Source organism: Lacerta agilis, chromosome 3, assembly GCF_009819535.1.
Source record: "Lacerta agilis isolate rLacAgi1 chromosome 3, rLacAgi1.pri, whole genome shotgun sequence".
Classification (NCBI taxonomy): Eukaryota; Metazoa; Chordata; class Lepidosauria; order Squamata; family Lacertidae; genus Lacerta; species Lacerta agilis.
This window is the reverse complement of record NC_046314.1, coordinates 76,024,791-76,048,896: the sequence shown is the minus strand read 5'-3', so window position 1 is coordinate 76,048,896 and position 24,106 is coordinate 76,024,791. Positions and strand designations below refer to the sequence as shown.

At 45.3% G+C, this 24,106-nt stretch overlaps 1 protein-coding gene across 1 annotated transcript; it reads left to right on the top strand.

Moving 5' to 3' along the window:
- Nucleotides 1-1,743: 1,743 nt before the first annotated feature.
- OPN3 (opsin 3) lies at nucleotides 1,744-22,373 on the top strand. Its single transcript, XM_033144352.1, has 4 exons — nucleotides 1,744-2,169; nucleotides 15,984-16,303; nucleotides 18,504-18,755; nucleotides 21,599-22,373. Exons 1-4 carry the CDS (start codon nucleotides 1,797-1,799, stop codon nucleotides 21,860-21,862), a joined length of 1,209 nt encoding a protein of 402 aa, XP_033000243.1. The 5' UTR covers nucleotides 1,744-1,796; the 3' UTR covers nucleotides 21,863-22,373.
- Nucleotides 22,374-24,106: the final 1,733 nt, after the last annotated feature.

Here is a 24,106-nt window from a genome sequence, read left to right as displayed (position 1 = left end):
GACAGTGCTATTTGTGTCGTCCTTAGGTCTTTATGTAGAAACTCCCTACAAGGTGACTGAATGGTTTAACAGAAGTTACTTCTCATGAGACCTGGGAGCCTGCATAGAATAGCAACAAACCTCTCCAGCCAGGCTACACCTCTCAGTCAGCTCTCCTAGGGCTGGTCTCCTGGGTCGTGTTTCTCTTCAATATAGTGTTTCTATTCAATAACTGTCCTTGTCTACCTTGTGGACTTTCCAGGTTGACTCCTGTGGACAACAGGATGTTGGTTGGGCAGATCCAGCCTGGTTCTTCTTGGGTCAAGAGAGCATTAAATGGCAGCATTAAAAACAAACAAAAAACCAGTCATCTCCAAACAATCCACCCAGGTTTATTCATCATATATCGCTTGCTTGTCAGCTGCCGAGGGAATATTTAATATAACCTTTAAAAAAAAGAGTAGTTCTCCTTTTTATGGACAGGAGCCCAACACAAAATATTAACCTCCCAGGCTAGAGGGCAAGCAACCACTCTTTCGCCCAGTTCCTTCCACACAAACACACCCAGTGCCAGATTTACATATAAACTAAACAAGCTATAGCTTAGGACCCTACTGTCTTGCCCCCCCCCATTTTTTTTAAAAAACAAACCAACATGGATGTACATTTCTAAAATGTAAGATAAAAAACAAATAAAATAAAACCTACATACAGCAACAGTGTTTTGTGTTGTGTAGGCTCCTATTTGTTATGTGCAAATGGCCTTATATACCTATTATTGTTGTTGTTGTTGTTCAGTCGTTCAGTCGTGTCCGACTCTTCATGACCCCATGGACCAGAGCACGCCAGGCACGCCTATCCTTCACTGCCTCTCACAGTTTGGCCAAACTCACGTTAGTAGCTTCGAGAACGATCTCATCCTCTGTCGTCCCCTTCTCCTTGTGCCCTCCATCTTTCCCAACATCAGGGTCTTTTCCAGGGAGTCTTCACTTCTCATGAGGTGGCCAAAGTACTGGAACCTCAACTTCAGGATCTGTCCTTCTAGTGAGCATTCAGGGCTGATTTCTTTAAGAATGGTTAGGTTTGATCTTTTTGCAGTCCATGGGACTCTCAAGAGTCTCCTCCAGCACCATAATTCAAAAGCATCAATTCTTCGGCGATCAGCCTTCTTTATGGTCTTACAGACCATAAAGGGGTATACACCTATTACGCCCACAAATTACCATATAGCATATATTCAACACAAAAAAGTGACAATTTGTTGTTGACAAAGAACAGCCGGCCATATAAAGTGCCCCATTACCTCCAGTAGCTTAGGGCCTCATCAAACCTAAATCCGGCCCTAAACATACCCCTTCCCTAACTCGCGTTAAATTCGCTCAGGATCGGACTTAAACTCCGACTGACTTCGTGAGTGGTGGAGCCCCCTGGAGCTCTCCCCGCTGACTTCCCAGCTGCCCGCGCGCTCTCCCGCGCTTCGCCTTCTCCGCGGAGAAGGAGCACGAGGCAACTCCACGCGGCGCGCCGGCCCTTCGGAGCAAGGCGCCTCACGACGCCCCTCGCCAGCTTCTCTTCAGGAGGGCGGGCCGGAGGCGGGCCCAGGCCCATGGCCCCTCCCTTCCCCGCCCTTGTGGCGCCAAGAGCGGTCGCGGCGGGAGCGCTTCTGCTGGCTCTCCGACGGGCTCGGGCGCGCTCGCAAGTGCCGGGCGCTGCTGTGGAGGTTACGCGGCGCCGGAGCTCTGCAGCGGCGACGGCCCGCCGTGGTGGTTGTGGCGACATGTGAGCGGAGTTTTTTTTTTGCGCGCCAACACCGAGCGATGTACTCCGGGAATAGCAGCCGCAGCAGCCTGCAGCCGACGCCGGGGGAGCAGGACTCGGAGCAGCAGCCGGTGCAGCCGCCGGATCCGGCGGCGGGGCCGCAGTTCAGCGCCAGCACCTACGAGCTGCTGGCGCTGCTGCTGGCCACCATCGGCATCCTGGGCTTGTGCAACAACCTGCTGGTGCTGGTGCTGTACGCCAAGTTCAAGCGGCTCCGCACGCCCACCAACCTCTTCCTGGTCAACATCAGCCTCAGCGACCTGCTCGTGTCGCTCTTCGGCGTCTGCTTCACCTTCCTCTCCTGCCTGCGGAACCGCTGGGTTTGGGACGCCGCCGGCTGCGTGTGGGACGGCTTCAGCAACAGCCTCTTCGGTAAGGGGAGTCGCGGGGGGCGAGGGCGCTTCTGGCCATGTGCAGAGAGACGGGGTCCAGACGGGGAGGAGGGTGAAAGAGGAGCTCGCTATATGCTGTGTGTGTGTGTGTGTGTACGTGCGTTTGTCCGTGTTTCCAAGGCTCTGGTGTTCCCCAGGGATGCAGATCAACACACCTCTGTCTTTTCAATAAAAGAATACTTGGGAGGAAAGAGAAGGGTGCCGTCCCCCTGGCAGCCCATTTCTCCCACTTGCGCCTCCCGGAATAACGGACTGCCCTTCTTCCAACCAGCTGACATCTCTCCTGTAATCCCTTCAGGTCAAGTCCTGTACGGCCTCCTTTTCTTCCCTCCCTTTCCTCGGATTATAATCACCGGAGAGTTTGAGAGTGAGTGCAATCCCCGTCACGTTCTGTCAAAATTAGATGGATGGCTCTGAACACGTGCAGAGTGCAGCTCTCACAGTTCAGTTCTAGGAAATGGGGCTTCTAAAGAATCTAGCCTGAACGTTATTCTGGCAATATAGGTGGCTTTTGGCTTGAGCTAGAAACTGCCATAAATGCTGTACACCCCCCCCCTCTTATTTTCCACTTCATGTCTGTGTTCCCTATCTGATTTGCTATGCATGCTCATTCCTGGTCGTGCAGGTGGTATCACTTTCATTTCACATCCAACCTTCTGATATGCAGGTTTTCTCCTTTCTCCTCTAGCTTCTTTGGGGTGTCTTTCCATCTCATTAGGAAGAGTGTGTGTGTGGGGGGGGGGGTAGTTGTAAATCCATGAAGCAAGAATTGTGTAGACACCAGGACATCTCTTTGCAGAACGCTAGCTGAGCGATGGTACCTGATCACTTTGGTCTGCAGTGCTGCATGCACGGTCTTGGTTCTTACTTGTACAAGTGGTACTGAGAGCTGTGCCAGTTGCATAGATCTGCAGAGCCTTCAGGCTTTTGTCTTTGTGGAAATGCCCTTATATTCCACTTAGTGATGTGGGGCTGAAAATTATCCCGTACTTCATTTTGCCATGGAAGATAATCAGTTTTGTAGGTACGTTAGTAACAATAAAGGGGTGCTGCTTGCAAATACAACATTAGGCAAGTCTGGCATTTTTGAAGTGCTTAGCCTTGTTTATTAAATGAAAGTAAAACAAACGTGCTAAATTAGACCACTCTTTGCATAGGATTATTTTTTTCTGGGGGGAAATCCAGCTCAAATTTTTTTCCCTTCCAGAAAACCCACACCCCTTCATTCCACACAGTTCAGTGGCTGCTTCCTGTGTACTTTCTAGATCTCCTGTGTACACAATCCCAGGTGTGGGGAACCTTTGACCCTCCATATGCTGTTGAACTAAAACTCTCATCAACCCCAGCAAGAGTGGCTAATGGCCATGGATAATAGGAATTGTAGCTTAGCATCCTCCGGAGGGGCAAAGGCTCCCAACACTATGTGCCCCATAGATCTAACCCCTCTCTCTGACCATCATTCTGTTTTACAAACATCTCCATTTTAGCATTACCCCACGAACACCTGTCCTTTCACCATATCTTTATTTTGCCAGGCACACACGGAACACCTGTACGTAATCTAGGGCAAAAGCCCCCAAAGAATAACTCTCACCACATTTATGGTGCCACCGACTTGCATCTGCCTCAATCTAGTCCCCACCCCCACTTAAGTCTTGTGTCTTCATTTGCCCACAGGCACCCATAGCTCCTCTATCAATCAGCTTCCATATCATGCATACTGTCTATAAGTGACATCTCCAGCTCCTGCTGGACAGCTGAACTCTTGCTTTCCCTTTAGGTAAAGGTAAAGGGACCCCTGACCATTAAGTCCAGTCGCGGGCAACTCTGGGGTTGTGCGCTTATCTCGCCCTATAGGCTGAGGGAGCTGGCGTTTGTCAGCAGACAGCTTCCGGGTCATGTGGCCAGCATGACTAAGCCACTTCTGGCGAAACCAGAGCAGCGCACAGAAACGCCGTTTACCTTCCCACCAGCGCGGTACCTATTTATCTACTTGCACTTTGACGTGCTTTCGAACTGCTAGGTTGGCAGGAGCTGGGACCAAACAATGGGAGTTCACCCCATCGCAGGGATTCGAACCACCGACCCTCTGATCGGCAAGCCCCAGGCTCTGTGGTTTAGGCCACAGCGCCACCCGCGTCCCTTTAAATCCCTGCAAAAGCTCATCTTCTCTATTAGTCTTTTGACTTAATTCCTGATTGTCATTCCTAACTGTAGCTGATACCAAATATTCCACTGTACCCATGTGTTGTTCCCCACCTATGGTCAGTTATCTGTATTAGGGTGAAAGTTCCTTGCAAGCAGGTGATTGCCTTGTTGTTACCTATATATCCTACTAATAACAGACTCAAGCTTTGAGTGTAGATCCTCAAGATCAGGGTATCAGTAGGCTTGGGGGAACATCAATATTTCCACAGGTTTTAGATGTTTAAACTTTAGGGGGGAGGGGAAGCTGTTAAGGGGAAGGGAACCCCAATACAACCTAATGTTGACTGAGCATCCTCAGTGGCCATGGAATGCTGATTGACAGAATAAAATGGAAAACCAGGTGGCAGGAGCAGGAGTGAGGAACCTGGCTCCCACCAGATGCTGCTGGATGATACCCCCCCCCCCGCCCAGACAATTGACTGTGCTGATGGACCGCTGCTTCTTGACCCCAGGAATAGATAGGATGGCTGGCTGGAACCAGAATAGGATCTATTCCACATTGCCTCGTTTTGTTTTCAGTCCCACTTGTAAATAATTTCAGGGGGAAACCACCTTCATCATTCTCCATTTCTTTTCTAATCTGCTACTTCCTTGGCAATTTCATCTTCATTTTTCTCGTCTTTTCCTCAGACCCATCAGATACGTTTCCACCTCCTTTCATTCATATTCCTTTGCGTTTCTACAGCACCCAGGATGATTCACAACATCAGCGTTCAATCTATGAGTACGTTTTTCCTCATCTTCAGTTTATTTCCCCCCCCCCCCGCCCGAAATGAATCACAGGCTGCAACTGTTGTGATTCAGGTATCTCTGCGAACCAAAATCACACAATTTTGTTTATATGTTTTCCTTCCCGAAGTGGAAAAATGGGTGAAACTGTTGGAGAACAAATCAAACAATGCTAGTGGAAATTTGCTTCCCCTTCCCTGAAGCCATTTGCAGAGACATGTAGTCATTAAGCTACATTTAAATTGGTGTCCTTAGTAGAACGGAGTATGCCTTTTAATTCATTAAAACACATACACACTCCCAGGTAAGATAGCTATCCCCAGATTTCTTACATTCACTCGACATGCCAGGAGTCTGTAGCTATTTTTGGAGAAAAGCTAAAGGTACGTGCACAAGGAAGCCATTTGTGATGACACATGTACCACATCGCTGGAAAGCAGTCATAACCTCCTCCTAACTCCTGTGTGTTTCTATGCCTGGCGAATTCCTTTTGAAGGAATTTAAGAGCCAAATCATTTCCATGAAAAGCAGGGCTGGTGTCAGAGTGGCCCTCCTGGCTTTGGAGTGTGGGTCCCAGGCAACACCCCTAACCAGCCCTGCTTTGCACAATCTCTGAGTGTTTTGGCCTGGCTGAAATGTGTCCTGATGGTGCTTCCTGCTTGCCTGGATGGAAGATACAGAGGGTTGTGTGTGTAGAATCTAGCTTACTGCACAGAGGTAAAATTAACAGTGGTGTGTCCGCTCTTAAAGAAAACTTCATTAGATTCTTTAGATCTAGCCAATTACCTCCCAGTTTCAAATCTCCCATATCTGGGTAAGGTAACTGAGAGAGCAGTTGCTGAACAGCTTGGTAGGTTTCTGGAGGAAACATCGGCTCTAGATCCATTTCAGTCCGGCTTCCATCCTGGTTTCGGGACCGAGACGGCTTTGGTTGCCCTAACGGATGATCTCCGTAGACAACTGGATCGAGGCAGGTCGGGACTGCTGATTCTTTTAGATCTGTCAGCAGCCTTTGACATGGTCGAGTACAATCTTTTGGACCACCGCCTTGCCGACGCAGGGATTCAGGGCACAGACCGACTATGGCTGCGCTCTTTCCTCTCTGGTCGGGGTGGCGAGCTAGGGAGGGAGATGTCGTCGCGTCACTCCTTGGTGTGTGGAGTCCCGCAGGGCACAATCTTCTCCCCAATGCTCTTCAACATCTTTATGTGCCCCCTCGCCCAGATTGTATGGAGATTTGGGCTGGGTTGTCACCAATATGCTGATGACACCCAGCTCTATCTGCTGATGGACGGCCACTCCGACTTGGCTCCAGACACGCTGACCAGATGCGTGGAAGCTGTGGCTGGATGGCTTCGCGGGAGCCAACTGAAATTAAATCCCTCGAAGACAGAAGTCCTCTGGCTGGGTTGGGATGGTATAGAGCGGGCAGACCAACTCCCTTCTCTTGTGGGGGCTCAATTGGTCCCGGCGCCTTCCGTTAAGAGTTTGGGTGTAATCCTAGATGCCTCCCTTTCCATGGAGGCGCAGGTTACAGCAACAGTTAAGGCAACATTTTTCCATCTGCGCCATATCAAGCAGTTGGTCCCCTACCTTTCCCACCCCAACCTGACCACAGTGATCCAGTAACAATAGTTTAAGGGTCCCGGGCCCAAAAGAAGCCAGATTATCCTCCACAAGGGCCAGGGCTTTTTCAGTGTCAGCTCCGACCTGGTGGAATACTCTGTCCCATGAGACTAGGGTCCTGCGTGACCTGACCTCCTTCCGCAGGGCCTGTAAAACAGAGTTATTCCGCCTGGCCTTTAATCTAGCCTGATCCCCTATTCCTTTTCCCTTTCCCTTCTTTCTGAAGAAACCCTTCTGGGTCCCTACATTAAAACCTGGCCAGTTAGCCCTGGTGATTCCACTGATGTTTGTTTTTTATGCTGTTTTTAAAGTTGTTTTAATCATTGTCTTATATTTGTTGTTAGCCGCCCTGAGCCCGGTTTTTGGATTGGGAAGGGCGGGGTAGATATAAAATTATTACTATTATTATTATTATTGATGGTTTGCCCATGGTTGCCTCCGACTTTGGCTGCTGCAGTGGGATTGCAGTGGACCAATCCATTCGGTTGCCTGGGGTGGCACGCGTCCCCGGGGGTGGGGCCAGCCACCTACCGGGCAGGGCCTGCTGGGGTAGGACACTCTGTGGGGTCTCCGGAGTCTGCCTGCCTCCTCCCACTCAGCTGCCCTACAGCTGGGGGGGAGGAGGCAGTGGGCGGACTGTTTGGGCAGCGGGGAGCCTGTGTGCACCCAAGCCACCACGTTTTCCCCAGGCTCGGGCATGCTGCAGGCCCCACAGTGAGTGCCACCCGGCATTTTGTCACCCCCTCAGTGGTGACACACGGGGTGGACCGCCCCCACCACACCCCACTTCCTCCACCCCTGGCTGCTGGTGTGCGGCCCCCAAAAGATTGTCTCAGAAAAAATGCGGCCCTTGGGCTGAAAATGGCTTCCCATTCCTGATGAAAAGCCTTAATTTTTTAAAAAAGAATGCCAGCAACATGGTGGCTGCATGCACATAATATTGGAGGTTTCCGTACCTGGGGAATGGATTCCTCCGAGGGCTGTTTGCACACAGGTGGACATCACTTGGTTTCTCTACAGTCCGTTATTCTTGGACATGCAGAAGCTCCACAGGATGCATTTGTTGCTTGTGTGTGTAGGGAGTGGGGAACCTGTGGCTCCCCAGATATTGTTGAATGCTAGTTCCCATAAGCCCTGCCAGCATGCTCAGTGGTCAGGGTCCCATTGAAACGAGAGTGATTTGCACAATCTTCAAGCTCATGTGCAAATAGGTTCTATGGGCCTGCTAGTATAGGAACTTAAAGGTGTAGTCCCTGATTCTCACGAAAGGTTATCTGCAGGGGGAAGGCAGCTCAGCTAAGCCTTGCTCCTTCACTCATTCATAATCTATATTTCCTACCCATATGTCAGCTGGTGCTCATTCTAGGCAAATGCATTTATGGAGGCTGTCTTGGAGTGCTGTTGCTTTCGCTGCCTTAATTGGAGTTGTCAGCTTTTAAAAAATGCTGAATGATACCTACCAGTAACACTTTATCCTCAAAAGGACTCAATCTCTTCTTGTACCATACAGAAAAGCACAAATCGTTCTAATGTGCTATTTTCTGCATTGTGGCAAGAAGCTGTCATCTCCAAGCCACAACTCCCTTTAGAATGTACCTCAACTGCTTTTTGACAGTCATATATCGGAAAGGAATAAAGTCTCTTCTTAGAAATCTTATTTTAGATAGACACCTGACTCCGGGTTGTTGATCGGTTGGGATGCAACATTAGCATCTGCCTAAAGTTCTGCGGCCCACTTAAGAGGTGCGCACCTTATAGTCCAGGAACATATTGTACAGACTGGTGCAAGTTAAGGCTGCAGTTGTAAACACAGTTGCAAGGGGGTGAACCCAACAGAATGCAGTGGGAGTTGCTTCCAGGTGAGCAGGCGTAGATTTGTGCTACTTGCCTTTGGGGGGGGGGGAACCCTGACAACAGTAATGATAATGTCCAGGGACACTGTGGCAGTGCTTTTATAACAAATGCAATTCATATAAACAACTGTTGCAGTGACCCAAGTTTATTCATCTTACCTTGGTTCCTGGCACATGACTGGACATTTAAATCATGTTGATGCTGCTCTCGAGTATTTGTCATCCATCTGACGTCTTTGAGATTACGTCTTCAACAAATAGAAGTGGGGAAACACAGCTGGTTTCCTCTTTCAGGATATGGTGCAGGGTGTATGGATACCATATTGAATCATTTTTTAAATGAATCATTTTATATGTAATCGGCCATATAGTAAGATTCAACTTGACAGCCAGTGGAGGGAGACAAAGCTTTCATCTTCACATTGAAAACAATTCAAGGAAACTTTTCACTATTTATTATTGTTTTTTCTTTTGAACTCAACTGACATGGTGAACAGCTTCTGTTTGTTTAAGGAAATGTTAATAATTTGAGTTAAAGAGGACTGCAAGGATCCTAACCATCATCCCCACCCAATCTCTTGTGCTAAGGTGGTATCTTCCATGCAATAAGCTGCACTTCTTCCATCCATTAAGTTCCTCATCTCAACTGTTACTCAATTTCTGCAATTCTAAAATCAGTGATCAGCTGCCCTGTGTCAAGTGTGCCTGTCTGGCTCAGGGATCCATTTAGAAAAGGATCCAGGAAGCATAAGCCAGTAAATTAGGTAGTGTTAAATAACCAAGTTCTTTCATAAGGATATAAAGGCCAGTTTTACGAAGTTGCATTTAGAAAGTAGGTCAGTATGTACACACAGGCACAGTGATGCGTAAAATTAACTTTCCCATAGAATTTTTCACTTAGTTGGTTTTTGCAGTCGAAGAGTGGTAGGGCAGCATCTTTACATTGTAGAACAGAAATAGAAAGCTGAACATAGCTGTTTGCTTAATCCAAAATCTCCTGGTTTAATGCATTTTTTCCTACTGCCATACAGCTACAAAATCACTTCTGTTGTGTCACTCTATTCAGGCCTGATTCTGCAGGAGCAGAAAGCTGAGGTGCTGAGGGAGCTAAAAGGTGTTAAGGGGTTGCACAGGCATGCATCCGACACGGCTTTTGGTCCCTGGGCTGCATGGCGCACCTTGCTCTATTTCCCAGTTGAACCCAACCATTCCTTCAGCTTCTGCTAGTGATGCTGGACCTGTCACATGCAGAATCGTACTGTGGAACCATCTACTGTTGGCTTTGGCGGGCAGTGACCCTCCAGAGTTGCAGACAGGGGCCTTTTTCAGCCATACCTGGAGATGCCTGGGATTAAACCCGGAACCTTTTGCAAGCGAAGGAGATGCTCTGCCGCTTTCTGGAATTTGGAGTGGGTGTGGCAAAGTGCATGCAATGCTACTTAGAGAATGAGGAATTAAGTAACTGCAAAAGGGGCCATCTTCCTTTCCAAGGTAGCAGGAGAAAGAAGGATCCCTAGGTACTGTTTGTGTTGCTTGATAAGGAGGTCTGCACCTCAGTTGTGTTTCTATTTTAAAATAAGCTGTTAAGTTCCTTTAGTAAGTAGTCACATCTGTTCTTACTGGAAGCCTGAGGGTACCTCCAAATCTACCACAGGCTTTTCCTTTTTGAAGGCTGCATTTCCAGCTCCCAGGGGTGACTTGGGCTGCACTCACATGACAGCTTATTCCATTTCCCGACATTTCCCTCCATGCTAAGTTCTGCGTTATATTTGAGCTTTCACGTGACATAAAATCCACTTGCAGAAATATAGCACAAGTTTAGTGCTCATTGCCATCTTATTTGCTTCCAGGGAAAAAAGCTTGTAAATAGCATGCTAAACTTGCCCTATATTCCACTGTATCTATGGAAATGGCTTTTATATCATGTGAAAGCTCAACTATAATGCAGAAATTAACAGTTTGGGGAACTGGAATAAACTGCTATGTGGATGTAGCCTTGAATTGGCATTTCTTTTTGCGCATTAGACTGCACTTTCCCGTTCAGCTTCCAGCCAGCGAATTTGAGGCAGCTTACATGTTTGAGCATATTGTGACCGATTTCAAAAAAAATCCGGGCAGTGGGATTGTTAGTCAACATCTTTCCCTCGGAATCAGTGCTTACTATTAGTTCCATATCACGGTGAGTGAAGAAAATGTTGTTGCCTCATTGCCTTACTTCCGTGTTGTTCACTTATTATTTGAAGTGAAAACAACTACTTCAAGTACGACACATGTTCTTCTTCTCTTCAGTGACATTTGTAACCATTGCATGGTTCCTACTTTGTTCTCTTCTTTTGCCAGCTTTTGTTGTTAATGAATGTGGCACTGCTTCATTATTATCATCTGAAGAATGCTTGGAACCAGCATAGTGTATTAATAAGAGGGTTGGACTAGGACTGTGTGGATGCAGGTTCTGGACCTCAATCAGCTGTGAAGCTTGCTGGGTGCCCATGGGCCAGTCTCTTCATTTGAACGTAATGCAAAACATTACGCCAGTCCTCCTCCAGCATTTCTACAAGGATGAGTTCAAAAGCTTTTGTTTTCATTTTAGGTTAATCACAGGTTGTGACAGCCTCCAAACTTGGACAAACCTGCCAATCTTAGCTGTGGCTTTCTGAAACAAATCCAACTTCAGATCCTAGTTTATGAAGCTAACTTGTTTTAAGATCAACCACTGTTTAGAGTGCAAATGACATACTAAACCGCAGTTAATCTAAAACATGCTAAACAATGCTGGAGGAAGAGAAGGCAGAGCTTGTGAGCCCACTGGATGATAGACAGCTACATCTTCAAGGTAGAATCAATAGAACCTATTCTTTGTTTTGGCAGTGGAGGAAAACATGCCAGAAAGCACAGCTAGCCACTGATCAGCCCTTTCCCCCCTGCCTACGAGCAAGCGCCTTTGAGCAGTAGGAACTATCTGCAGGAAACAGCTCTCCAGCAATGATTTCAGCAGTCAAGTCACTGTGCACTGTAAATAGCTGCCCGGTTACTCTTAAGGACAAGGTGTATTGCAGTTAGAAACTGTTCAGTCTAACGATTTTTGCTTGCAGGAATCAAGTGAAAAGGTAACCTGTGGAACTAGGCCTGTTTATCTGCTGTATGTAGGGCAGTATTGCAGCCATATGCAGAAATGGATTTCTGTGTGTCCTTTACCCGAGTACTCTGCAGAGGCATAAGCCATAGCATTAATATGGGGGGCGGAGTAAAGGGATTTCAGAAAAGCCAGGGAAGTCCAGAAGCCAAAGGTAGTGCTCAGTTGCTGACGTACGGAATTTAATTGGGCATGGGTTTCATTGAAGCCTGCAGAGCACTGTTTGTGTTGGAAGACTGGGCTATATTTAGCTCTGGCATCTCTAAGCCTTGGGAAGCTTTGGAGCATTAAGAGAGGTGCTGGCAGCAAGCCTTGTGCAACCTTCAATCTTTAAACTAAATGAGCACTGCTCCACCAAGAAGAGGACACTGAGCTCCCCAAAACAAGTGCCAGCTTCTTTTTCTTGGTGGAGATGCATATCTAGTCATTCAAACCTTAAGCTAGAGCTCCACATTTGCAAATGCTGTCTTACTAACAATAATTTCAGGGGAAGGCATTTCATAGAATGACAGAGTTCGAAGGGACCCCGAGGAACATCTAGTTCAGCTCCCTGCAATGCAGGAATATGCAGCTGTCCCTTATGGGGATCAAACTTGTGACCTTGGTGTTGTCAGCAGCACCACACGCTAACCAACTGAACTATCCAAGGGAGAAAAGCGGTGGGCAAGAGATGAGGATTTTAAGCCTTTCCCCCATCTTCTGGTTCTCTCAGACAACCCCACTGTTTCCCCACTCCTAATCTTGGAATAGGTGTTCTTTGTGATAGTTGTAGGTGGATTAGAGAGAAGTGGGGTAGTGGACAGGGATTGGTGCATGGAGGAATGATTATTCACATCCCGCCACAGCTGCTCCATGCTGGATACTGCGGCAGCTGCTGAATCTCTCTCTGGTCATGCATTATTTGAAAGCACTGAAACCAGAGAGGACAGAGATGGCAACACGCAGAGGCAGAGCTGGATGCTTTTTAGGCAACAGCAGGCAGAGTGTGTGGAGCACCCATGGCTTCTCAACACTGTTGCTTACTGAGAGCTTACTCAACACAGTGTCGGCACAGCAGCGGAGCCAGTTTGACGCTGCCTCTCTCTTCCTCTCGGTAGGAAGCCAGGTGAACCTGTCTCCAGATTTTGGGCTGGGGAGTTATAAAAACTTTAATACAATCCGTAAAGCCACACCTGGACTACTCTCAATTTTATCCCAACCTTGCCCTCCACCCAATCTTTTAAGAAAAGTTGTAAGTAGCTAAGGGGTCCATCACTAAAGGCATGGGGGCTTGGAGATGCAAAGGAAGTAGGGGGGTCCTGTTTTGAGACTTGGACTCCCCCTCCCTTGCTTGCTTCTGTGAGGTGTTTTGCCCTAGCAGCCACAGAGCTGATATTTGTGGTGGGCACTAGCATCTGGGTATCTATGGCAGGATGTTTGTAAGAGTTCTAGGAAGATGCCTTCTTGTGCTTCCAGTTTGCCCTAACAATCTGGCCCTGCACCAAACGGCACCCAGCTGAGGTTCATTTTTGGTGCCCCTCCACCCTCAAAGTTGCTCAGCTTCCAGGGTGGATAAAAATAAATGATTTTTTAAAAAATAAAATAAAAATAAAATCAGATTTTTAAAAAGAAAATGCTTTTGGAGGAAAAATCTTTCTAAATATAGTTTTCTATTTAAGTTACATTGTAGTCCAAAGGCTGTTCATCAGGAAATAAGGATTTGTTTTAAGTTTTTCATTTATGCTTAAACTCAGTCTAAGTTTTTTTTAAAAAAAAAAAACCCCACGTTTAACCACATCAGTTAACAAACATGGATACATATGCTATAATGTTATTGCTTTAGTTAAATAAATTGTTTAAATTGTTATGAAGGAAATGTTTATTTTTCTCCCTCCAGTAAAGTACAGCAGAAAAGTTGTCCAAATATAAAGTTAACTCATTAAACCTCACAATAATTTCATAATTATCTCTCTATTTATTTATAATAGTATAACAAAATCAGTAATTTTTTATATAACTGTAAAAACTACTCTGAAAATTGATTATTCCAAAAATGAAACCTTCCTCTGGTTATAAATATTAAGATTATACCAGCAAGAATGAGTCTTTCTGTTTAAAAATATGATTTAAATCAAGTCTTACTGACTAGTGATTTAAATCCTGATTTAAATCCATTTGATTTAAATCAAATCCACCCTGTCAGCTTCTGAATTTTGTATTACAGTTGTCACCCCTATTCCGTGACTTCAATGCAACATTTTGTGTGCATGACTTATCTTTGTCATACAAGATGATGAACCTGCATGCCAGTATCTGAAATCCTGTGTTTATTCATACCATATGAGCTGTTCGTGCTGCTTCTTTCGGCTGGCGAGTGGATGGTTGAGTTGATAGACCATGACAGATGCTTCCAAGCATGGGTCTACAGGCAGTCACCTGCCCCTAAAAGCCAGCCCTGTGCACTCACCCATGCACAGGGCTAGTTCAGCCCATACGAATGAACTGAGAAAAGATGACTCATCTTGACTTCAGCATGTAAAAAGTGGCTGTTCGCATTTGCCTTTACTTAAATTTGAATGCCTGCTTCGTCAAGTGTGCCTTAATCGACTCATGAGCTCCCTACTGGGGCAAGGGGCGGGGGGAATGTGCATCTTTCCTCATGTAGCAGATGATGCACATGCTTTGAAAACAGAACTTTAGGTTATTTTTTCACATGTTAACATGTTACTGATAGCAAGCAGGCTGCGCTGGCTCTGTTTATGTTGAGCTGCTTCATGTAAAGTTGGGAAACGGCCCAGACCCAGGGGTGCACAACCTTTTCAGCCGTGACATTTGGTGCTGGCTTGTGTGCATGAGCATGCACACACGCACACCCCACTCCCACTGCGCATGCAGGGATGCCACCATCACTTCCCTCCTCTCAACTCCCCAGGTGGGAGTTGCTAGCAGTTGTGAATGCCAGGAAAACATGGGGTGGAGCAAGCTAGACAGAGAAGCAGTGGGGGGGGGCAACTGTGGTCTGAACAATGTTTGCTGTCTAGAATGATCTTTCTATCGACTGGAAGTGCTGTGTTCAAAGAATGCATCAATAACAGGCACTCTGGTGGTTTTGTTCCATCTGGATCTCATTGCAAGTCCATCAGAATGTCGTGGGACTCCTGCTGAATTCATGCTTCCCTTTTGACTTCCCTTTTACCATCTGCTGAATAAGCCTTTTCAAAGTGTGTGTGTAGCAGTAGTGGGTGTCATCACGACAGACCTTGTCTGAGACTGCTTGTAATCTAATGCTTTTTTCTGAATTTGATTATAAGGGGTAGTGGTTCTAACATAAGGTTACTGGGTTTTGTTTTGTTTTGTTTTTTTGAGCTAACAGGTTATTTTGTTGATTAGTCGTTTAGTCGTATCCGACTCTTCGTGACCCCATGGACCAGAGCACACCAAGCACTCCTGTCTTCCACTGCCTCCCGCAGTTGGTCAGACTCATGTTGGTAGCTTTGAGAACACTGATCCATGGAGTTTTTCTTGGCAGGGATACTGGAGTAGCTTGCCGGTTCCTCCTCCAGGTGGATCACGTTTGGTCAAAACTCTCCACTATGACCTGCCCATCTTGACCTGTCCATAGCTTCCCTGAGTTATTCAAGCCCCTTTGCCTAGGTTATAAGTGATAGGTATTCTTTGACTACATATAGACCTGTCACCAACAACAGTTTTCAATGTTTGATGCTTTGCTGTGTTTTTATTATTTTGCAAGCCACCCAGAGTGGCTGGGGCAACCCAGTTAGATGGGTTGGGTATAAGTAATAAATTACTACTTTTATTATTAACATAAATTATTTGCTTATTCAGTCAATTGGATGTTTTATTTTGACCATATACAACTAGGTATACAGAGCAATGAAACAAGCGCCACAAGCCTGCATGCAAAACCAGAAAACGTGTGTTTATTGGCTAGGAAATTCTTATGGAACACTCTCCCCAAGGAAGCTCTCCTGGTGCCAGCATTGTAATCTGTTCTGTACTAAGTGAAGATGTATTTGTTTTTCCAGGTATTTGGATGTGCACTGTTAGTCTGTCTTATAATGGTGATCTTTGGTTTTTGTTCCTATTTGGGGGGGTATTTTTTAAGTGGTTTTTTGTGGGGGAGGGATGAATCATTTTAGCTTAATTGTGTTTTTCTACAAAGTACTTAGTTATTACAAAATGCATCTCTGTATTGGGGATAATTTAATAATCTAAACTAAACGTTTTATTTATGTCTCCCTACAGGAATCGTTTCCATTATTACTCTCACTGTCCTGGCCTACGAACGCTACCTTAGAGTAGTCCATGCAAGAGTGATTGATTTCGCGTGGTCTTGGAGGGCAATCACATACATCTGGCTGTATTCCTTAGCTTGGACAGGAGCACCTCTCCTAGGCTGGAATCACTACACTCTAGAAATTCATGGATTAGGTTGTTCAGTGGATTGGAGGTCAAAAGCGCCCAGCGATACTTCCTTTGTCCTCTTCTTTTTCCTTGGCTGTCTTGTCACACCAGTTGGGATCATGGCTTACTGCTATGGACATATTCTTTATGCGATACGAATGGTGAGTTAATTAAAGCAGTGGCTTTTCACTAGAATTCAAATGGGCAAATGCAGAGTGATCAAAATGTGATTTATGTGAATAATAATAATAATAATAATAGGCGTGCCTGGCGTGCTCTGGTCCATGGGGTCACGAAGAGTCGGACACGACTGAACGACTGAACAACAACAACAACAACAATTTATACCCTGCCCATCAGGCTGGGTTTCCCCAGCCACTCTGGGCAGCTCCCAACAGAATATTAAAAACTTGATAAAACACAAAACATTAAAAACTTCCCCTAACAGGGCTGCCTTCAGATATCTTCTAAAAGTCAAATAGTTGTTTATTTCCTTGACATCTGATGGGAGGGCGTTCAACAGGGCGGGCACCACTACCGAGAAGGCCCTCTGCCTGGTTACCTGTAACCTCACTTCTCACAGTGAGGGAACTGCCAGAAGGCCCTCTGAGGAGGACCTCAGTGTCCAGGCTGAGCGATGGGGGTGGAGATGCTCCTTCAGGTCTACTGGGCTGAGGCTGTTTAGGACTTTAAAAGTCAGCCCCAACACTTTGAATCGTGGTCGGAAACGTACTGGGAGCCAATGTAGGTCTTTCAGGACTGGTGTTATATGATCTTGGTGGCCACTCCCAGTCACCAGTCTAGCTGCCGCATTCTGGATTAGTTGTAGTTTCCGGGTCACCTTCAAAGGTAGACCCACATAGAGTGCATTGCAGTAGTCCAAGTGGGAGATAACCAGAGCATGCACCACTCTGGTGAGACAGTCTGCGGGCAGGTAGGGTTTCAGCCAGCATACTGTATATTGATAAGCTGACTGACAACTGGGAAACACTGGCCTGCGAGTGCTCCAGTTGGAGAACAGCCTTTACCAAAGGTGTCATGGGCTTTGAAGACACCCGAACTCAGGACACAAGGGAGAAGGCATGCTTGGCAAATCCACACCGTGATCAACTCCTGCCCGGAAACCAATGTCCCCACTGTGGAAGGATTTGTGGATCCAGAATTGGCCTCCAAAGTCATTTATGGACTCATTGTTAAAAACTGTGTTTATGGAAGGCAATCTTACTCGGCTACGAGTGATTACCAAAGAAGAAGACACATATTTTCACATCTTGCCTTACTTTTCCTGACAACATTCTCTCGGAAATAGTGCCTCTAATACATGTGGGCAAAATGTAGCAGGTGAATTTGATATCCTTGACTCGAAGGAGCTTTGCCTAGTGCACACGCATAATCTAGTGTTCGTATTTTACCTAGTAACAGTGTGCAGTGTTACACTCCTAAAGGGAAACGGAACAAGTCATTGGGCTGTGAATAATGTTGAGGATTTGGGTGTCTGCACATAATGACCTTGAAACAATTTCATAGGTGCTTCCAGCATGTGTCATCTTATAGCATAATCCAGTATTGTACTGTTAGGAATAATGTGATTCCAAGAAAGATTTAAGAATTGCTACCATTCAGTTCAGTTAAAAAACTGGTATCTAGGTAAGCCAGTAATACTAAAGATTTACAAAGGAATAAATAAAATCAAAATTGATAGAGCTTATTTCCAAGTAAGCATGTTTAGTATTGAATTGTTAAACCATTGAAATAGTTAAAGAATTAACAATACAATATTATTACATACTTGTTTGAATAATGCAGAAAGTCACACTAGGTAATTTTACATGTATACAATCACATATATGTGTGATTGTAAATAAAATCAATAAATCTATAAAAATTGCTAGTATTAGTAATTACAGGAACTCTATAGGGATTACCATAAAATCGCCGTAGCTCATTACATAGTGAGTTTCTGCTGTTAATGTTTTTGTTGGTGTAACTGAACAATAACGGATAACAAAATAAAGGCTCTGTGGCACCTTCAAGACATAAAAATTATTATGGCATACATTTTCATGGACAGGACGTAACTTAATTGGTAGTCTTCAGAATTATTCCATAGATCTATTAGTCACAATAATGTTTTTGCTGCAACAGATGAACACAGCTATGTCTTCAGAAGTCAGGGCATCGTCAGAAATCTTATTTAAATGAAGCTGGTGAGAAGGATGATGCCTTAATAATTTTTGAAATGTGGTTAGCTATCAAATAATAAGACCACCTACAATGGCATTCTTCTCTCTGAAGGATTTGGAACTGAATGCTCTTTAAAATATGTGCTGTTTGATTGTTTTTCATTATTTTTCTTTGCAGCTTCGTTGCGTTGAAGATTTGCACACTGTCCAAGTGATCAAGATCTTAAGATACGAAAAGAAAGTAGCTAAAATGTGTTTTTTAATGATGACCACCTTTCTTATCTGTTGGATGCCTTATGCAGTGGTCTCGCTTTTAGTAGCCTATGGGTATGGCCACCTTATAACTCCAACAGTGGCTATTATTCCGTCGTTATTTGCCAAGTCAAGCACTGCCTACAATCCAGTTATCTACATCTTCATGAGCAGAAAGGTAAGCAGCTGAAAAGCAGAGTTACTTACTGAGGCCAAAAGGATCGCATCTAATGCATTACGCAATAGAGGTGGTCTTCCTCCCGACATAAGCACAACACAGCAGAAATTACACATAGTATTATCTTGCATCTATAGGAAAATAGGCAAGAAAGGCACAGAAGGCAAGACAAACAGAACTTCAGGGAGGGGAGGAACAGTGAAATCTGGCTAGGATGAAGCTTCCTAGTAACTTAACAAGGACGCTGTTCCTTTTACCACTAGCACCATACATAGGCTCAAAGCATGTCTGGTGGGTGTCCTAGTTTGCCGTCCTTGCATCCAGGGCACCAATTCACAAGGATGAAGAGGACGTGCTAGGGAATACCTGGAATTGTAAGTCTACCATGAGCATACAAGGGAGCCACCCTAGTTATATGGGTTTCAATCGATTTCGACTCAGGAACATGAAATGAAGCTGAATCATTGGAAGGTTCAGAATGGTAGACAAAAGTGCTTCTTCGCATAGCACTTAGTTAAACTGCAGCATTCATTCCTACAGCAGGTAGTGATGCCCATGGATAACTTTAAAAGAGGATTAGAAAACTTAATGGAGGCTAAGGCTATCGATGGGTAGCAGCCACAGTGGCTGTGTTCCGCCCCCAACTGTTGGAGGCCATATTCCTCCTTGGATACCAGTTGCTGGAAATTGTGGGAGGGCTAAACCGTCTTGCAAAGGCCACTCTTATGTGATGTGTGTTATAGCAGTAAAGTCTGGAGGTGACAAGGGCATGGACAACCGAGGCAAGGTCTGACTTCTTTAGGAAGGGTTGCAGGTGGTTCAAGCTAGTAAAAGGCACTCCTGGCTACCTGCAGCACCCGAACTTCCATTCAGTCCTGGTGTGAAAACAGCAGCACCCCCAAACTTTATTCAATTCTGTGAAGGCCAAGATGAGCACCTCTGCACAGGCTTGCTGGTTCTCCTACCACTACTTTTGCTTTGTCTGGATTAACCTTCAGGTTGCTCCTCTTGTCTAATCCAAAATAGCCTCCTACTACCTGTTTAGAAGTCCACAGGCTGTCAGTGGGAAAGAGGTAAAGCTGAATCCCATCTGCGTGCTGATGAACCTTCAGCCCAAACCTCTGGATGGCTTCTAGCAAGTTCATGTAGATATTAAGTAGCATAAGGGACAGGATGGAACATGTGAAACAGCTAAATGGGATGGAGGCACCCCGTAGACAACTGACAGTGTGGCAGAACCAGTAACAGAAGTTTTCTGGAACATTGTGCTATGTGCAGATTAGGATAGCTTGTGTTGAGGAGTATTCTTTGCAAAGTTTTCGGCTGCCATGGGGAGTAATCTAATTTAGCATGATTATTATACTTAAATTTAGAAAACAAAGTTTAAAAACCTTTGAAATTGCCAGGCTTGCTCCATGATACTTGCCTAATACTGTATTTGCAATGGGCATTCATTCATTAATTGCTGCGAAAGAGTGTACGAAGTTGAAAACTTTCTGTGGAAAAATAGACCACCAGAAAATCTTTCACCTTGCACCACTGGGTGGAACAAAAGTCTCCCAAAATGACTGTTAGGGACTGACAATCCAATAAGGACCAGAGGCACCCTGTCACTCTGCCTCCTAAGCTGAGCCCATGGAGTCCAGGAGTATACCATGGTAATTCAGAATTGGATATATAGTAGTGACTTTAAGTGGGCTTTATAAAAGCTACTGAAATATGAGCATGCTAATTCATCCATGGGGATTAAAGAGCGGAGTTTTCCTTTGATAAAATGAGGCAATCATTTCGGCTGTTATCTGTTCTGTTCAGCGCCTGGATCTTGCATTAGCTACTACAGAAGTCTAAATAGGTTAATAGAAGCAGCTGAAATTCATTATGACTGATGAAGTGCTGTAGATTCCCCCCCCCATGGTATTATATGTGCTGGATATGATCTAATCCATCCAGTTTGCATTAATACTTTTGCACCCATTGAAAATAATTTCCTTTCAGGGAGTTTTCTTGCTCGCCCTTCACCGTACGGTTGGCTGATGCAGTGGCCAAACATATGGAATTACCGGTATCGTATAATGCAGGAGAGGGACATGGGTGGCACTGTGGGTTAAACCACAGAGCCTAGGGCTTGCCGATCAGAAGGTCGGCGGTTCGAATCCCTGCGACGGGGTGAGCTCCTGTTGCTCGGTCCCAGCTCCTGCCCACCTAGCAATTTGAAAGCACGTCAAAGTGCATGTAGATAAATAGGTACCTCTCCAGTAGGAAGGTAAATGCTGTTTCCGTCTGCTGCTCTGGTTCACCAGAAGCAGCTTAGTCATGCTGGCCACATGACCCGGAAGCTGTACGCCGGCTCCCTCGGCCAGTAACGCGAGATGAGCGCCACAACCCCAGAGTTGGACACGACTGGACCTAATAGTCGGGGTCCCTTTACCTTTTATAATGCAGGAGTAAGAAACCTCTGGACCTCCAGATATTTTTGGACTGCGACTCCCATTGTCCCTGAGCACTGGCCATGGTCAGATGGGATTCAAGATCCATTAACTGGAGGATCACTGGTTCCACCCCATTCCTGTTCTAATGTGTTGGTGCAAATCAAGATTGTCACACGTGCAGATACCTGGTCTGCTGCCAGAATGAAAACTGAAAATGCAGCTTTTCCATGTATGTTTGGGAACCTATTGAAGGAGAGTTATCAAGCCACTGTACTCTAGTGTATCACATGAGTGTTACACTCAGCAGGCTCTGATAACTGATTTTATGTGGCACCCATGTCATTCTGGTATATGTAGTGTGAAAGTGTCGCTTTCTGAATGCCGGGTTTTCACTGTAATTTGCTTCCCTTGCAGTTTCGGCGATGCCTCATGCAGCTCTTCTGTGTTCGCCTCCTGAGGTTCCAGAGGCGCTTGAAAGAAAAGCCAGCAGTAGGGAACGAGAAACCGATAAGGCCCATTGTTGTGTCCCACAAGGCAGGCGACAGGCCAAAGAAGAAAGTGACTTTCAGCTCTTCCTCAATCATTTTTATTATCACCAGCGACGACACACAGCAGATAGACAAAAGCACGAAATACACGGGCACAAAAATAAATGTAATCCAAGTGAAGCCACTATAGGGGCTCCTGGGATTCAAGCGGACTTCTGCTAACCAAACTGTCTTTAGGTTTAAAGACTGTCTTTGTGGCACAATTAGGAAGACCAAGCTCCGACTTTCAGAAGCAAGATATGGAAGTAATTCAGACTGCAATCCTTCGCTTGTGTACTTCATAATAAGTCCCATTGAAATAATTGGGGACTACGCCTGAGAAGAAAAGTGTAAGATTGCCCTGCCACCAGCCCCAAGCTCTCTGTAACATGTTAATTGTTGTGGCAGTACTAAAACAATGACACGTGGCGGATGGGTGGGTTTTTATTTTATTTTACTTAGAATATTTATTTTTCCATATCATGTCTTGATCACCTACCTATCTCTTGCTGCACTGTACATGAACCAGGGAAATAAAAGCTTCTCAAGTAGGCCATAGTTCCTTCAGCAAAGCCTCACTGATTTATTTCTTTTTAAGCGATGTCTGGTGCTGTATTTTAACACGGTGTGATGTCGCAAGCCGGTTTGAGCCTGCTTGACAGCCTCAAGCACTTGTCTTGAATTCAGTGTTGGGGTACATATAGGCAGTAGTGTTTTTTGGGGGGGTGCTTTTTTGTAGGCCGAGCTTCCGCCTCATGTCCAAACAGGTGGCAGCTCAAAATAAATAAATTGGTTCCTAAAGGAAATTGTATCTTAGTGGTGTGGCATTCCCTGCCTCCCCTTAAAAACGGAACTGGTTAACTTTGCGAGAGCTGAGATAGTTAGCAACTGGCATCTCCGTTACAGCCGCGCATAAGAAGTGCTTGCGCTGAATATATTTAAGCAGAGAGTTGTAGCGCTTCAGGCAACTGCGAATTCCAAAAGGTGTGGGAACATTTGTTACAAGACACGGTTGGTGCTGTAGTGGACCTTCTCTGAGGCGGGCGCAGGAGTTCAAAACAAATGAATGATTCAAAAGGGCAAACAGCCATCTGAGCCTAAGGGCCAAACTAGAATCATAGAGTTGGAAGAGACCACAAGGGCCATCCAGTCCAACCCCCTGCCAAGCAGGAAACACCATCAAAGCATTCCTGACAGATGGCTGTCAAGCCTCCGCTTAAAGACCTCCAAAGAAGGAGACTCCACCACACTCCTTAGAAAATTCCACTGTTGAACTGCCCTTACTGTCAGGAAGTTCTTCCTAATGTTTAGGTGGAATCTTCTTTCTTGTAGTTTGAAGCCATTGCCCCGTGTCCGCTTCTCTGGAGCAGCAGAAAACAACCTTTCTCCCTCCTCTAGATGACATCCTTTGATATATTTGAACATGGCTATCATATCACCCCTTAACCTTCTCTTCTCCAGGCTAAACATACCCAGCTCCCTAAGCCGTTCCTCATAAGGCATCGTTTCCAGGCCTTTGACCATTTTGGTTGCCCTCCTCTGGACACGTTCCAGCTTTTCAGTATCCTTCTATACGTGAGGCAGGATGAATCACTAAAATGCTGTGTTTTTATTTTATTACTAACAGTTGGGAGGGGGAGGATTAACCCTTCTCCCACTGCATTCACAACAAAAACCATAGTTACTCCACTCGGAGGAGAGGTTGCAGTACTTGGGACTTCTTAATTTAGAGCAGTGTTTTTCAACCACTGTTCCGCGGCACACTAGTGTGCCGCGAGATGTTGCCTGGTGTGCCGTAGGAAAAATTGAAAAATTACTTTATATATAGTCAATATAGGCACAGAGTTAAATTTTTTAACATTTTTTAACATTTTCTAATGGTGGTGTGCCTCGTGATTTTTTTCATGAAACAAGTGTGCCTTTGCCCAAAAAAGGTTGAAAAACACTGATTTAGAGAAAAGGTGAGTCAGAGATTACATAGCAGACGCATATAAAATTATGCATGGTGTGGAGAAAAAGTACAGCGGAAGTTTTTTCTCCCTCATAACACTAGGATTCATGGACGTCCAATGAAGCTGAATGTTGGAAGATTCAGGACAGGTACTTATTCACATAGCGCATAGTAAAACTCATTTAACATTATGTCTGGTTTCACACAAACATGCATAACACACAGGATTATGGTGAGGGATTATGGCCAGTGCCTGAAATACTGTACACTTACATTACTAATTTGTATAACTACATACTGAATACAATAAAATAAGGCTAAATATTTAAAATAGAAAATAATAAGCAATATATATATACATCAGGAATGCTAGTATAAATGTAGTACCCCTTTTGTTGTCTGTTGTGATACTATCTAGCACTTGTGATTCTAATGCAGAGAAGT